Source organism: Hippocampus bargibanti, linkage group LG02 (genome assembly GCF_051943395.1).
Source record: "Hippocampus bargibanti isolate YZ-2025 linkage group LG02, ASM5194339v1, whole genome shotgun sequence".
NCBI lineage: Eukaryota > Metazoa > Chordata > Actinopteri > Syngnathiformes > Syngnathidae > Hippocampus > Hippocampus bargibanti.
Window position 1 is genome coordinate 9,310,978 of NC_142735.1, and position 16,523 is coordinate 9,327,500.

At 43.1% G+C, this 16,523-nt stretch overlaps 2 protein-coding genes across 3 annotated transcripts in view; one reads left to right on the forward strand and one right to left on the reverse strand.

Annotated features, from left to right (window-relative positions):
- Window positions 1-1,354: 1,354 nt before the first annotated feature.
- wfs1b (Wolfram syndrome 1b (wolframin)) lies at window positions 1,355-10,993 on the forward strand. Its single transcript, XM_088987556.1, has 10 exons — window positions 1,355-1,502; window positions 3,662-3,982; window positions 4,297-4,373; window positions 4,478-4,622; window positions 4,701-4,874; window positions 5,753-5,833; window positions 5,961-6,118; window positions 6,194-6,430; window positions 6,520-6,638; window positions 8,764-10,993. Exons 2-10 carry the CDS (start codon window positions 3,664-3,666, stop codon window positions 10,298-10,300), a joined length of 2,847 nt encoding a protein of 948 aa, XP_088843682.1. The 5' UTR covers window positions 1,355-1,502; window positions 3,662-3,663; the 3' UTR covers window positions 10,301-10,993.
- Window positions 10,994-11,129: 136 nt separating this feature from the next.
- LOC148901469 (serine/threonine-protein phosphatase 2A 55 kDa regulatory subunit B gamma isoform) overlaps window positions 11,130-16,523 on the reverse strand; it is an 18,238-nt gene continuing 12,844 nt past the window's right edge. For both annotated transcript variants that reach the window (XM_088987577.1, XM_088987568.1), the window contains 5 exons: window positions 16,521-16,523; window positions 15,792-15,956; window positions 15,100-15,269; window positions 13,317-13,408; window positions 11,130-12,771 (listed from right to left, as the gene is read on the reverse strand). The exon at window positions 16,521-16,523 is cut by the window's right edge and continues 175 nt beyond it. In XM_088987577.1, coding sequence (XP_088843703.1) covers window positions 12,474-12,771; window positions 13,317-13,408; window positions 15,100-15,269; window positions 15,792-15,956; window positions 16,521-16,523 — 728 coding nt within the window. In that variant the 3' untranslated portion in view covers window positions 11,130-12,473. The remainder of the gene's footprint in view (window positions 12,772-13,316; window positions 13,409-15,099; window positions 15,270-15,791; window positions 15,957-16,520) is intronic.

Here is a 16,523-nt window from a genome sequence, read left to right on the forward strand (position 1 = left end):
ATTTTGGATGAGAGAATTGACTGGTCGCCAATCAATCGCAGAGCATCTACTGTATAAACAATTAGTGTTCAAACCCCAACATGCATGTTTTTGGGGTATGGGAAGTAGCTGGACGAAACCCACACAATTATAAAGAACATATGAACTCCACATTTGAGGGACTGAGCAACATTTGCCTAATCCCATTCACAATATTTGAGGATAATCCCATTTGCACTCAAGTATTATGAATGGGATTATTCTTAAAAGTATACACAATTTTAAATAATTTCAAGGAGAGCATATGAGTCCAAAGATAGATCGTCAAATTCGTTGTGTGAGACAGCACAAAGACAACAAGGCCTCTGTCATCTCAACTGAATTGTGCTTTTTCACTCATCAAGGATACAGTTACATAACTGTCTCATGGCAGCTTCAAGTCAACTCTTGACACGTTTTGGGAATTTTAATATTTGTATGATTTTGCAAATTTCCCCATTTGTGGGACGATTAAAGGCTATCTGATACTGATTCTGTCTCATGTCTCTGTCAACAATGTTCTCTTCGTTAGTCTCTGTCAAAGGTAACTAACTACAAACGATTTTTTTTGTCGTGAGCCACATTTGAGTTACTGTTTCCATTTGGAGGGGTGTTATGCCTGAAACAATTTAAAAAACAGTTCAAGTTACTGTAATGAGGGGTTTGAGAAAATGCATACAGTGTCTCTTGTGCGTGTGTGCATCTGTGTGCACGTGTACGTTTGTGTGCGTGCGTGTGTGTGCGTGTACGCGTGCGTGTGTGTGCGCGCGTGTGTGTGGGTGTGTGCGTGCGTGAGCGTGAGCGTGTACGAGTGTGTGCGTGCGCGTGTATGTGTGTGTGCGTGCACGTGTCTGAATGTGTGTGTGTGTGTGTGTGTGTGTGTGTGTGTGTGTGTGTGTGTGTGTGTGTGTGTGTGTGTGTGTGTGTGTGTGTGTGTGTGTGTGTGTGCTACAGTTTTTATTTCTCAATGAGAGATAATTGTGAATGCATGTTTGGATGAAAACAATGCTGCCTCCCTCTGGCGAGACGTTTTGTAGTAACTTGATGATAATTTACCAAAACAAAAAACAAAAAAAAAGTGTTCAACACAACATTGGCATTATTTACACTTGTGGTATTGTTGTTTTTCCAATATTAACATACATAAATTTAAAAAAAATGGTAGAGAACAACATGCGTAAAACCGTTTTCCTTTTAAATCTACGATCAATTGCTTTTGCCTGAGAAGCAAATTGTCAACTTCTGGTTTCTCAGCCAATTAAAAGCCATTGACGCGTCCACAGAGTTCCACGACAGTCCAATGGAAAGAGAGAATTGTTCGCTTGAGAGCGGAAACAGCTGTTCGACCTGAGTGTGATCTGTTTGGTTTATGACAACAGATTGAACTCTTCATTGATAGCGGTTCTTCGTCGTCGACAAGATGAGATGATTCCCGACATTGTGTGACTAAGAGGAACATTTCTCACGCTGTTTCTTTTATAAAGGTGAGCCGAATATACAGTTGTTGCGACATTCTGCAGAAATACAGTAGCAGTAGCAACGATCCAGTTAACCTCTAATTACATGTTTCATATTTCACGTTTCTTCGATTTGCTCCAAATAATAATTTGAAAAGAGACTACCGTTGGACAGTTCCGCGGTCCAGCCAATTTAAATCGAGATTGTTTACAGCTACGAGGGGGAATTTCCGAAAGGACAAAGCAGGGTTCCCTAAGAGGTACTTTGATGTTTGTCACTTTCTCGATTTAGCATACCAGTTAATCGCATGATGAAGACAGCATAGAATGGAACAGGGTCCTTGTGATGCAATACGTGGCCGATTTGGCTGCGGCAAATGAATGCTCGTTGGAACACTTAGCCGAAAGCAAAATACATATAAACACTATTGACCAATTTAAACGGAATGGAAAACCATTTGTCATGTTGCTCGAATTAGTTTTTCAATTCTCATGGGAAGACAGGATTGTAAACGTTTAATTGTGATAAGACCCATGAGGAATATCAAATGAAATGTGGAAAGACCACCAAGTGTGTAATCTATGGCTTTGAGATGAGAGATAAATCGAATTTCCATTCATTTTCTATGGCACTTGTGAGCTGTTCCGGGTGTGTGGGAAGACAGGATTGTAAACGTTTAATTGTGATAAGACCCATGAGGAATATCAAATGAAATGTGGAAAGACCACCAAGTGTGTAATCTATGGCTTTGAGATGAGAGATAAATCGAATTTCCATTCATTTTCTATGGCACTTGTGAGCTGTTCCGAGTGACTTCCGGTAATAGTTGTGGTTCGCCCTGGACAAGTGGTTCCAAACAACTGTTCACACGCACATTTATACCGCTGGACAATTTTGAGTGTTCAATTAAGCAATGCAATATTTTCACATGGAATATCCTGAATAACCCCTCGACACGGAATATGCAAACTACGCACCTGCCTCTCTTTTTTAAATTGTTCTATAGCAGTGTCTGAAACTCATGACAAAAAGTTGGCGGACACCAGGGCAGACAACTCTGAAAAGTTGCCTGCCCGGCCATAAAGTTGCCTGCGCGATACTAATGCTCCCTTACTTAATTTGCGTTTAAAAGTTACACGCCTCGGGCATCCGGGCAGACGTTATTTCAAACACTGTCTATAGGAAATAAAATTACAGTGATACCTCGGTTTACCTTGGCATCCGAACTTTTTTCGTACACGGAGCTGCCTCAATTAGTGACGTGTCGTTCGTTCTTCTAAAAACAAAATGGCAGCCGACTGTTTTTGTCCTCTATTCCCCGCCCCCAGTCTTCGGTTAAAGCCACGTGATTGGTCAAGAACGCAGCAGTGAGGGGAGGTGGTTTAAACATTAGAGACAGACAGATGACAGTGGGAGAGTGAGAAAATGGATAGAAAACATTGACAATTTGACTCGTTTCAACTTTGATAGTTCAAAGGCAGAGTGTAGACTGCAAGGTTAAAATATCCCATCAATCAGGCTCCACAAACAACCCGCGCAAGCCATCTTTACACTTGATGCAAAAAGCTATCAACCCAGCTGAACAGAACACAATTGATGAGGAACTAGATAAAATTATCACAGAGAAAGCACCGACAAGGCGGCATCCCTCAAGATGGTGAAAGAAGAAGGTTATGTTTCTCATAGAGTGTTTAATGCTGATGAAACCAGCCACTCCATTCCATCAAGCCATCAACGACCCTCACAAAGGTAAATAAAAAAAACTTTATTATATAGTACAGTGTATTTCTTTAATTATAATACCATAGCACATTTATTATACATAAAATAAGGTAAACTTTGTGTAGTTTTAAGGCTTAGAAAATTAGAAAGTAGAAAATTATGTTTTATGGGGACCTGGGAACGGATTATTCTCATTTTAATGGTTTCCTATGGGAAATTAATTTTGGGATACGCACTTTTCACCTTACACATTCTGTCTGGGAACCAATTAAGTTCGTAAGCCAAGGTATCACTGTATTGCTAAAAGGAACTATTCGCTGACGGAGCCTCTTGGATAGGAGGCGAAACGTCCGACACCTTCAAAAAAGTACAGATGACGGCTGAAGAAACCTTCTCATTGATGGACCACTCCTGTACGACTGAGAGCTTACACAGACGGACTCCCTTTTTATGTTCTTTTTAGGTATGGACACATCACCATCAGGCAGCCCATCGGCCAGCAGTTTACCTGCCACTGCTGGGTGGACAGACCCTCCCACACCAAAATTTTCTCCAAAAGTCACCGTGCATACCCATCCCATCAAGCTGCTGCCAACCGATTCGACGGCATCCTCTCAGACTGCGCCTCATGCTTATTCCCGCTCCTCTTCTTTCCCCACGGCAACCGCTTCAGTGCACTGCTCGCCCGTCAGGAGCCCTTCTCAGCTGGGGAGAGCGCAGCTCAATGCTGCTTCCTCACCCACTGCCGAAACATCAGCTACATTTTCTACCATGCCTGAAACAGGTGTTCTATAAATATAGTCTTTGTCCATTTCATTTCTGTAGGCTTCACATTGCTTAATAATCTCAATTTATACAAGTCTAAAGTGCATATTCATATACCCGTTCCAGGGCCCATAAAGCCTTTATTCAGCAAATGGGCAAAGTTGCATCATGTGTGTGTGTGTGTGTGTGTGTGTGTGTGTGTGTGTGTGTGTGTGTGTGTGTAGGGGAGGGGGGGGTGCCCATGCACACACACAAAGAAAGAGAGAACGTTTTTTTTTTTCTTTTTTCGATTTTTTTGGGGGGGCTGAAACTGTTCTCTCTGTCTCATTTAAGAAGAGCCAGAGGAAGAGGTCAGTCTTGAGGATGTCGCTGAGAAAGCAAAGTCCGGTGACGCTAAAGCGCAGGCGAAGGTCAGTGTCAACCAGATGGTGAACTTCCCGTTCCAGGGACATATTCATGAGAAAGTTCTGATCGTGGGACAGCTTAAGTGCCCTTGTGTCATATGTCCCTCCAGATGGGCCGCTACTTCCTGGCTCTGGCCCGAGAAAGAGATGAGGAACTCAACCACTGCACTGCGGTCACCTGGCTGATCCAGGCCGCTAAACAAGGTCGCAGGGATGCTGTGAAGCTGCTGTATCAATGCTTAGCCTCCAGGCAAGGTAACACAAATGTCCTTTGCCTCCCAGTATTCATTTAGCAACATCCTGACATGTGTGGTGTTACGTCCTGTGTTGCAGGCATAACTCTTGAGAACTACGAGGAGGTGAAAAAGCTGTGCATGGAAACCCGTTTTGAGAGGGGAGTTCGTAAAGCCGCTCTGCTCATGTACTGGAAGCTCAACCCAGAGAAGAAGCGGTTGGTAGCTGTTTCGGAGATGCTGGAGAATGTCGAACACGTTTATACAGATCAAGGTATGATGCTTTGGGTTACTTACTGGCAACGTCTGGCACACACAGGCTCATGAAAAGTTAAAGTTATGAAACCCACTGATTTGTATGCATTACTGTAGGCCCGGATAAATACAGAGGGTTGTGTCGGGAAGGGCATCCGACATAAAAACTTGGCCAAATCAAACATGCAAATCAAACCTCTGAAGATGGAGGACGCTGATTCGCTGTGGCGATCCCTGAAGGGAAAAACCAAAAGGAAAAGAAGCGGACTGGAGTAAACTGATTTATGATTTACTGACTTTGTGTTTCTGCCACACTTTGTTTTGTAGAATTTTGTGAAACTGTCAATGAACACTTGAAAGGCTGCAAGTTACAATGTGTAGTCTGTTAACAACTCAAACTGAAATACATAAAAAAACTGTTTTTCATATTAATTTCCATGTTGTGATTTAATATGCACTAATTCTTTTCAAGGTTATATTCCCACATACTATTTTAACAAACACAAGCAACACATGCACCTGGTAACTCAGCACAATAAGACACTGGCTTGTGTCCCCTTGTGGCTACAGAACAAGCAACATGGCTAAAAATTAGGAGGACAATAGTTTGTTGAATTATTGTCTAACTTATGATAAAAAAGAGTAACAACAAACATTGCAAAATCTCAATTTATCACACATGACATTTGAAATTGACAAAATAGGTCAATTTTTAATTGTCGTCACAAAATTGTGAGACACAAACTTATAGTACCATTATTTTTCCGAATCGCCCTACTTAAGAGGTCAACTTAATTTCTAGGCTGAGATTCAAACAAACCCAGTGTTTTTCTCACCGTTTTGAACAAAAGCAACATGAATACTGCGAAAAAATATGCAATTTTCCTACATTTCCAGACAAACTTGTCTCGCACGGCCCTCTAAACAGCTCTGCAAAGAAACAGAGAAGAGTTCTGCAGACTATGGTGACCAGTGAGTGTAAGTAGTATCACCAATCTGATTATTCAAGATCCTCTGAAACCACAGAATGAAATCCTATCGTCATATTAAATGTGAAATTATGAACATTATAAATAAATGGGCTACATTTTGTGCCACGTTGTAGCCATCACCCATGTCGGGATGGATGAATTTGTGGAGATGACAAAGAAGTACGCCCAGGGAATCTCACCACCTCCCGCCATGGCAGCCGTATCAGGCAGCGACGAAGATGACGACGACATAGTGGTGAAGAATCCAGATGAGTTGCCGCTACACCAAAAGGTAGAAGTGAAACAGTCACGGGCGGGAAGGTTCTTCATGGCGGTGTTTCAGCTTGTCCATTTGTCTTGACACCAGCTGCTGAAGTTCCCGCTTCACGCTCTGCTGGAGATCAAGGAGCACCTCATCGACTGGGCGTCACGGGCGGGGATGCAGTGGCTCAGCGCCCTCATCCCCACGCACCACGTCAATGCGCTTGTTTTCTTCTTCATCATCTCCAACCTCACCATCGAGTTCTTCATATTCCTCATTCCTTTACTGGTTTTTTACCTCTCCTTCTTCTCCATGATTATTTGTACGCTGCGTGTATTCCAGGTCAGACCACCATTTTCTTATTTGCCTGCGATGTGAGGAGGGTCATCGGCGCACATCTTTCAATATTTATTTTGTGTTGACTCCGATAGAACTCCAAAGCCTGGGACAACTTTCGGGCCCTAACCGACCTGCTGTCTCACTTTGAGCCTGGTCTCGATATGGAGCAAGCCGAGACCAATTTTGGACTGACGCACTTGGAGCCCTATCTGTAAGGACGGCTTATTTCAATTCTGGAATTGGTGCTTGATTAGTTTTGGGCAACTTTTTGGGGGGTGGGCTCAAAATTGTTACGGACTTTTCATTCATTGGTCGGTCTTGGTACAAAACCAGGAATGGATCTGGGCCCTTGCGCCATTTACACATTTTGACCGCCACTGCCGCAACTTTGTAACTCCACTGCGGCAGCACCGGCGCAAATCTATTACGATTAGCGCATATTGCTACATGATCTGCGCCATAAATGACATACTTCTGTTAAAATAGCCAACAAAACAAATTTAGTGAAACAGCAATTGAAAAGTGTTTGTTTTCCTTCAGAGGTTTTAACTGAGGTCGTCTGCCATCTTGCTTTACGGATTATCCAGACATAATCACCTTGAATTTGTTTCGGTTCATTCCAAAGTCGTGGTCGAGGATATCTCGGGCTTTTCCGTCATCTGCCGTAAACTGCCGAAAGAGCTAATAGAATACAGGTAACATCCGACTTACGACCAGCTTGACTTACGACCACGACCTCCAGACCCCATTTTAAAAATTTTAATTCTACGCCTGGCACCGCAACGCGCTAGCAGGCCGGCAATGCGCACAACAATTTTAGCCAGCCAGCATCTCACTCTCGCACAGCAATCGATCGTGTGATGGCACCAAAGGGGGTAGTTTGCGAGTAATTTAGCATCCGAGTCTCAACATTTTGAATGGATTTCGATTTACGGCCATTTTGACTTATGACCGTTTGGTCGGAATGGAACTCGGTTGTAAGTCGGATGTTACCTGTATTCATTTACACATTGTGCATTGCAGTGTTTAACTGTAAAACTCTAAAAGACATTAAAAACAGGCAGCAAACAAGCAGATTCTCATTTTTTAAAGAAACAATCAAATAAGTCTCCGGAGGTTCGTGACAATTCGTTGCAGCAAACTACTTTTCATGATTCGAATGATTTGAGGGCTGTCGCAGCACATTGGAAATCTTTTCAGCAAAGAAATTTGTTTAAGGAGACACTAGTAAGAAATATTGTGCTAAGTCTGTTGTCTTTGTCCTCTCTGTAATACCGTAGAATATCAAAATAGCACAGGATTGATTGTGTAGTAACTAAAGAAATTTGAAAATGTTTGTTTATTTTCTGTATGAATACATTCTTTGACTTACATGAATGAAAATTGTGATACAGTGAGACCTCAACTTACGAACTTAATTGGTTCCCAGACAGTGTGTATGGCGAAAAGTGTGTATCTCAAAAAAAATCTTCCCATCGGAAACCATTAAAATGGGAATAATCAGTTCCCGGGTTGCCATAAAATATACTTTTCAACTAAATAAGCCTTAAAACTACACACACCATACCTTATTCTATGTATAATAAATGTGCTATTGTATTGTAATGAAAGAAATACAATGAATTGTATCAAAAAGTCACTTTATTTACATTTGTGATGGTCATTTATGGCTTGATGGAATGGCGTTGGAGGTCGAAGGTCAAAGGGAATTGCTGTTTGGAAAGAGAGGCACATTACATGAGGACTGTAATTAAAGAAATAAAGTGTGCTGTAAAATAAAGTTTTATTTACCTTTTTGATGGTCGTTGATGGCTTATGGAAGGAGAGTCACCTTCCATCAGGACTGTTGGTAACTTAACCTCTGGTGCTGTTCGGTCGTGTGCTTCCGCCGAAGATCACTCCGCCAGTGGATGTGTATTATGAAAATAGTGCTTATTATAATTTTCATAAATTTGTAAGACGAAAAGTTTGTAAGTTAAGGTGTTAGTAAGTTGAGGTCTCACTGTATGAGAAAAATATCATGCTCCAATGCTCCAATGGATTATTTCAAACAGTTTTGTCGTTAAATCGGCCTCATCAATTTTAGAATTTGACCCCCTTTTCAGACACAAGGGAGATGTTAACTGACCACTTTTTTTAATTTCCCAAATGCATCCCTGCAAAACCTGACCTCTGCATGACACAGCCATTTGCTTTTGAATCAACCTCGTTTGTCGCAAATATTTTGTAATTTGGGGCTAAAATGTTGAGCAGGCGGCAAAGCTTAATCCTTCATTTGGGATCTTCAGACATTTTACCCCAAAAGATTGAGACAAAAATATTTGTTTTGACCTCAGGTACTTCTTGCTGTCGGTGGTCTTTGTGGTATTCTCCTTTCCGGTGGCTGACAAGTCCTGGATCCCGTGCTCCGAACTGGCGGCAGTGGCCCTCTTCTTCACCGTCACCGCCTTCCTCAGCCTGCATGCCTCGGCCAAGTTGTTTGCTCGCAAGGCGCTGCTCACGGAAGTCCTCTCGGGCGCCTGCTCCCTGGCTTACCTCCTGCCGGACTCCCTGTGGGTGCTCAGGATCTTTGGGAAAACCTTCATCTCGGTGCCTCTGGGTGACATTGTGGCGTTGAACGTGGGTGTGCCCTGCGCCCTGTACGGCCACCTGGTTTACCTCCTGTTCCGCATGGCCCAGCTGAGAGGCTTCAAGGGGACTTACCTGTGCCTGGTGCCATATCTGGTTTGCTTCACGTGGTGCGAGCTCTGCTTGGTGTTGCTCAATAACGCCTCCGCCATCGGCCTAATACGGACTTGTGCCGGCTACTTCCTCTTCCTTTTCGCGCTGCCCGTTCTCTCCCTGGGCCTGGCCGCGATGCTTGTCATCCAGCTCCTGCAGTGGTTCGTCGCCTTGGAGCTCACCAAGATGGCCGTCACGCTGACCGTGTGCTTCGTGCCGGTCGTTCTGAGGCTTTGGACCCGCTTCAGCCTGGACCCCATTATGTTGTTTCGTTCGCTGTCCAGGAGCAGCATCGTCAAACTCATTCTGGTGTGGCTCAGCGCCGTGTTGCTCTTCTGCTGGATGTACGTGTACAGGTCAGAAGGCATGAAGGTGTACAACTCCACCCTCACGTGGCCGGAGTACAGCAACATGTGCGGCCCATCGGCGTGGAAGGAGTCCAACATGGCCCAAACTCAGATCCTCTGCTCCCACCTCGAAGGCCACAGGGTCACCTGGACGGGCCGCTTCAAATACGTGCGAGTGACGGACATCGAGAACGGGGCTCAGTCGGTCATCAACCTGCTTCCCGTCTTGGTGGGCAATTGGATACGTTGTCTGTATGGTCAGCCGTATCCTGCGTGTGACAAGACGCAAGACCCGCCGGTGGGGCCTCACCCTTTCCTGGCCTCGCCGCTCCAAGACCCCCTCTGTAAGCTCAAACAACTTGCCAAGCACGAATGCCACGTGAAGCGCTTTGACCGCTACAAGTTCGAAGTCACCATGGGCATGCCGCTAGAGAGGAAGACCAAGGACGGGCCCATCGTGCAGGACGAAGACGCCACCAAGGACATTGTCCTGCACGCCAGCAACGAGTTCAAGTCAGTGTTGCTGCACTTGAACACAGGAAGCCTGGTGGAGTTCAGCACCATCCTGGAGGGACGTCTGGGCTCCAAATGGCCCGTTTTCGAGCTCAAAGCCATTCACTGCTTGTCGTGCGGCAATGCCCGCTTGTCCAGCCGGAGGCAGTACAAGATCGAACACGACTGGAGGCGCACGGCCCAAAGCGCCCTGCAATTTGGCTTTGACTTTTTCTTCAACCCTTTCCTGACCGCACGACTACACCAAGTCTCTGACGTTGAAACCGATGCTGTCACGGAGGTGACAGCGTAGTATGGCCTCCTCTAACTAGGTGTTGCTTAATCCTTAATTCATTTGCCTTCTGTGACAAACTATTAGTAATAATACATTTTATTTATAAGCACCTTTCAAAACTCTCAAGGACACTTTACTATTCTGAGAATACACACATTCCTCGCAAACGGGAAGATTCAGCTTCTGTGTGAATTTTAATTCTTCTTTTGTGTTTGTGAGTTGGGGCGTGTTTTCAAAGGTCAACACTAAAAGATGCCTCCAAAACGTTGGGGTCACCGAGGGTGACCCATGGTTTCATCATTTTGAAGATGTTTTTTCTTTCTTTTTAGAGTTATGACAGAGTCAAATGACGGGAGTAACTATCACAGCGTGACTTTCATGAAACGGTTGATACTAGCAAGTTGTGTTAGCGTGCCTAAATTGCATTTTATATGCACTAAACATTTCTGGGATCCTCTTCATTTCAAAAAATATTCCCATTATTTATTGTGCCTTGCCCCTTCGGTCTGTTTAAAAGCCTGCTGTGCAGGAACCAAAGATGTTCAATGTTACCCCCCCCCCCCCCCCAAATGATTATGTCTGAATTGGGATCAGCAGCGCTTTCTGCCCCATAAAAGAACTCATCGTGTTGTATTGAGTGAATTTAGAAATGATGAGCTTTACCAAAAAATGAGTAGCCTTGATTGGAATTTATTAAATTCACGAAAAATGCAGCTGTTTTGTATATTTTAGAATACTGCATTCGGATTTTGTGCTTAATAATGGAGAATGGGTTAATCAATATAAATGGATTTTAAAAATATTCACACTAGTTTGCTCTAGTACTATGTAAAAACACTAGGTGGGGGTCCAAGCCTGTCATTTCACTGACTCCAGCTAGCCATGAATAAATGCAACAAAGGCTGTCTATGATAACAATGGGTGCAATTGTCAAAAACTTTATTCCCAAATCCTCCCCAGAATTTTTCATTCCTGCCTGTTTGACAGGTTTGTCAACGCACATGAGCAGAAAAATAAGGACAATTTGACATTAGTTTGGTCAGCACATGGAGAAAATTGGATTTGTTTTTATTATTCAAAAAGTGAAATAAAAGAATAAATTGTTCTCCAAAAATAAACAATTCTTGACATTAGCAAAGTAATCAGCGAGGAAGGCTGAAGAGATAAACGTAGCATCTCTCTGCTGTCACTTTGGAGACAATCATTTTGTAAATCATTCAGTCCACAGTCACTTGATGAATTTGAAACAAAATTCTCATAAGTCTCCAAATCGAAGGTTGATACAGACACCATTGAGCCCCTTTTCTTTTCGAGTACAACAATAACCCGAAACATTTGTATTGGATTTCCTTAGTCGTGGATCCCCGTACAGCTTCATTCCAACTGGTAAAATGTAAGAGTTTGAACCGAACATCAGTAAACATGCATCCACAGACGCAAAGGTAAAGAGAGTTCGGTCAACAGTAGTTTCTTCGTGCTGTAAGCATTTTTGTACAGCTGGTTCTAAATGGGTAAGAAGGCAGCCAAGTCAGTCTATAGTAGGCTATATCTGTTGTGACATGCAGTATATGTTTGCTTAGTTGCTGATTTGAAAAAGGAAAAAATATATTTTTTTCCTTTATTTGTGTTAAAGTAGAGCAAAATGCAGCATAGACAAGAAGCAGAACCTGTGAGATTTGCAAACATGTGGAGGAGATAATTGTGTGCATCCACATGTGAAACCGCACTCCTGCTTCCTCCTGAAGCCGCGTGAGACTCCTGAACCGGAGAGATCTCGGATTAAGAGGGACGTATTATAACCATCGTTGTGTCATTGTCATACGTTACAAAGAATAGCCAAAAACATAAATGGAGGATATTAAATTAAACATATGACTGGGAACATCAATGACCCATTTATCATTACAGAACGGGTTTAAATTGGATTACAGTATGTCCATGGCTAAAAATACACAAGGGTGCAGTGAAAAACAAGAGCAACATGTAAACAGCTCTCCAGTCTGAGGTTCCTATTCCAAAGAGACTCCATAATGCCATCATAACCTGATTTCAGGTCCTTCCACTTGTCTAAGGTTGATTATGAGGTGAGTGTGTTTGTATGTGACATAGGATGCACATCCGGTCACTTGAGGCTTCTTCGCGTGAGTGTTGGATTGCGTACATTCTGAGATGGGTGCATCTTGACTGCCGCTCACGAATGCATCTCCGAGTTGAGTTTGTCCTGGAAAATGTACAAGTTGTTGGTGGCAGCGATGGCGATGATGTTTTCCGTTGGGTGCCAGGCCGTGTGCAGGATCTTCTTGGTGAAGTCCAGGCTGTCCACGCTGATGTCGTCTTTGCGCCGCTTGCCCCCGGCGGCACAAACCCTGCGTGGCTTGAGCACGGCTCGGGGTTTGCTGCTCTCCCGAGACGCTTCTAAGGTCACGTCACGCTTGGTGTTGCGGTCAAACATACGGAAGAAGTTGTTGTAGGCTCCTGTCATGATCACGCTACACACAGGAGAGGGGGGGAGGGACCCAGTTATAAGCAAAAAAGTATCCTTGTAGAGTTAGTGGCGATGAGGCCGTGGGTTCATGTGGATGAATTTCATGCAAATGCTTTGGGATAAGGTCCTGCATTGATTTTTCATGAAAGCTTTTTTTTTTTTAATTTATGACAAATCTTATTCCAGTGACATATTATGAATGTATCTCAAACTCTGCTCTGAAGTCACAGCAAAAAAAGTAAGTTGAGGGCACAGAGTCAAGTCTGTTCTATTGCAAGACACAACTTGTAGAGTGATGGGTCTTTTGAGTTGATCTCAGACTGAACTCAGAATTTAAAGTAACAGTTCACACTACAGATATGTGAAGTTACAACTAACCGTTCATACTAATAAAGAAATACAAAAGAGTAGAAATTAAAAAATGACATCGGATGTTTAAGGATGTGCATCGTTCTATCATAGTGCCATGTTGGGAAATTTTCAAACAATAGTAGTGAATGCACTTTGGCTATGGTGATATAAAAATACAGATGGGTAATAAAGACAGACCTGTCAGAGCCATTCCAGGCGCACTCGAACTTGTCAAATATGCAGTCGGTTTCATAAAGGGAGCACAACTTGCTGCGGAGGTAATCGTGAACCTAGAGGAGCACAGAGATTGAAAATGAATCTGACACAAATCTGCTTCACTTGGCTATTGACTGCAAGTAAACTAAAAATAGAAGATGAAATGGAAGACACACACACACACACACATACACACACACACACACACACACGCACACACACACGCACACACACACACACACACACACACACAGAGGAAACACATTAACTGTTCACAGTTGTAAGACAAAACCTCACCGAAGGCATCGCTAAGGATACAACACCCACCCATTAGCAATATTACCTACCAGGAGTACATTTTATTGGAAAACACAATTAACATCCAGCAATGACCACACACCAAGGCTATGATAATCGACATATGTGAGTGCACACATGTACAATGTCCTCGCTCCCGCGAGTTCATGCGACATGCCTGTCTCAGCATTATATGTTGGCTCTGAAGGGCTGATATATACAGTACAGCTTTGTTTCTACTTTTCTCTACTCAGCCCCTCCGTTCTCATTCTGACAGTTGTGATTCTCCTCATCAAGGGGAAAGTCTCTTTCTATGGTGGGGGTTACTGTGTTATTTTGGGTATTAAATTAGATTCTTGTGAATGCAAATTCCACCATTTTAAGTACATTGTTTTCTTCTTAATGGATGCGGGGCAGTTTAAATGGACTCTGCCTCTATTTCCTCAAGTAACCTTGCGATAGTTACAAAGTGCGACCATCGTTCTGCCATATACTAAAAGTCTTCCTCTCACTTTCTCTCCATGCCAACCCCTCATTCCTCTTTCCCTCCCCCCTCTTCCAGATCTCGGTGTCAGGCATTGGGTAAAGTATCACTTCTTCGTGTTTATATTCAATGACACTGGAAATAACTCCTCATTTTCATCATGTGCCCCTTGGAGCAATTTGTCGATGCATTAACATATTCATTGCCATTCCCGCATAAGGTGGAGCACCATTCCTGAATTTGTTCGGGTTTTGGTTTTTGTTGGGGGGGGGGGGGGGTTGTTTCAAGCTTCAGTCAGACCTCTGGCAATGGTTTTTCACCCCACAAGGGGGCAGCATGTACCTTTTGTACAGCCACCCCCACTTTCAATGTAAATAACTTTACAACCAAGTAAGCTCGAAATAACTTCTTTTTCTGATGAAAGAAGAGAGTCGATGTTTTTTTCTTAAACTGTATTGAATGTTTATGTAGTTCTAAAACTCAATATTCTGTGGGTCCTGAAATTTGAGTGAAAATGACAAAAACCCTGGCACTGGAGTGGACACATATTTGCACATCGTGTAGCAGTGAATTAGTTAAAAAAAGGTTGAGGGTTATTTTTTTTGTAATGAGGCATCATTTCAGTGTGACGATAATCGGATCAAAAAATGGATAGATAACAGAATGATATTGAAAAGAATATGTTTTAGAACATTCAGGCTCAGCAACTTGTTACTACAAATGGAGAACCTCCTTGTAATTCAATCCCCATGTATATGTTCTTGACATTACCTAATGATTTTTGTGAAAGCATTGAGCAGTGTTTTGAAATTAGATTCTAACCTTCAATGACAACGTTAATGCCATAAACAAAGCAAAAAAGAATAATGGTATAAACCCGGTGCAGGGATTTGTTCCTTGACATTTATTCCATCCCGTCCGTCCTCGTTCATTGAGGTCACTCATGAAGAGAAAAAAAAAGACCACAGCAGGCCATTGCCTCACCTGGTAGGTCTCCAGGGGCTTGCTCTCCATGTTGAGGTCCCACACTTTGGCAGTCAGGTAGTCCCTGGTGAGCAGATAGCGCCCACTGTGGCTAAATTTGACGTCAGACACAGAGGAGATGATTTCGGAAAAGAAGGATCGAGCGCTTGGGTCCTCTGGCTCCTCAAACACTAGAGGGGAGGCAAACATGTCACACTTGATCAATGTGTGCCGCGTCACAGTGAGATTGAATTGAGACAAATTGTGACAACAAGCCACAAAGACAATGACTGAATTCCCCATGTGGTGCTCCTGTTTGAACTCACAACCTCTACACTGTGAAGTCGGATTACTAACCACTGGAGTACCGTGCCACGCCTTTGAACATTTTGCTCAAAAACAAAAAAATGTTCACGCCGTTTATCAGTTTTATCCTGAAAGGTGACATGGAAAATTGGGCTTCTATGAACATTCACTAGAATAAAATACTACAATAGTTGCTGTTGTCTGAGTTATCTTTGTGTTTCATGCATGCATTTATTTATTTTTATTTATTTTTCGACAACTGCCTATTCGTAACTGAAGAGGGAGCCCGAGAGCAAAACTGTAGTTCCTGCCTGCAACTTCAAGTTATTTGATTTGTCCTAAACAAGCTCCTTTATTTTATCTGACATTTTTAGGACACGAGTAGGACATCTCAGCAGGTTTCTCACATTTGGAGTGTCGGTCGCACAGCGCCGCCTCCCTCATGTCACAGAGGCGCAGGGTGCCTTTGCTGCTGCTGTACACAAAAAGGTTACAATGGTGGGGGTGAAACTCAGCCGCTGTGATCACCTCTGTCAGATCCTCCATGTTGGCTGGCTTGATGTCCACAATGTCTGAGAAAAAAGGCGCCATCGCTCAAGGAAATAACAGTCAACCACTCGGGATGGACTTTGCACTTCCATTGATCCTTTGAATTTATGCATTCAATGAGACCTTGAGAAACTAATTAGAAATGCACTCAAGTCGATAATAAACACAAGCAGTATAAATATTTTGTGAATGGCAATGCATCCCGCCCTGTACATAAATTGTTCAAATCATGACAAGAGAAAAAATATAAGCAATGCAAATATAGACTGTGAGAAAATGCATTTGACAGTCAGATCATTTGTAATATAATAAATCCTTTCTGGGCCAGGACCATGGCAATCGCCTAACCTACTGAGCTCCAATAAAGCTCAGAAAGGGTCTAAAATATTGATGCAGTCTTTGAATTATTCATCAAGATACATTTTCACTCCCCAAGAATAATATTCCCCTCCCCCAATGCTGTTTCTTTGTGCAGCAAAGTGGCAACGAATGCACACGCGTACATAAGTTAAACATTCCTGTCCAGCATCATTGTGTACTATTCATGCCGCGACGGATCGTCTCCCCGTGAAGTCAACAAAGGATACTGA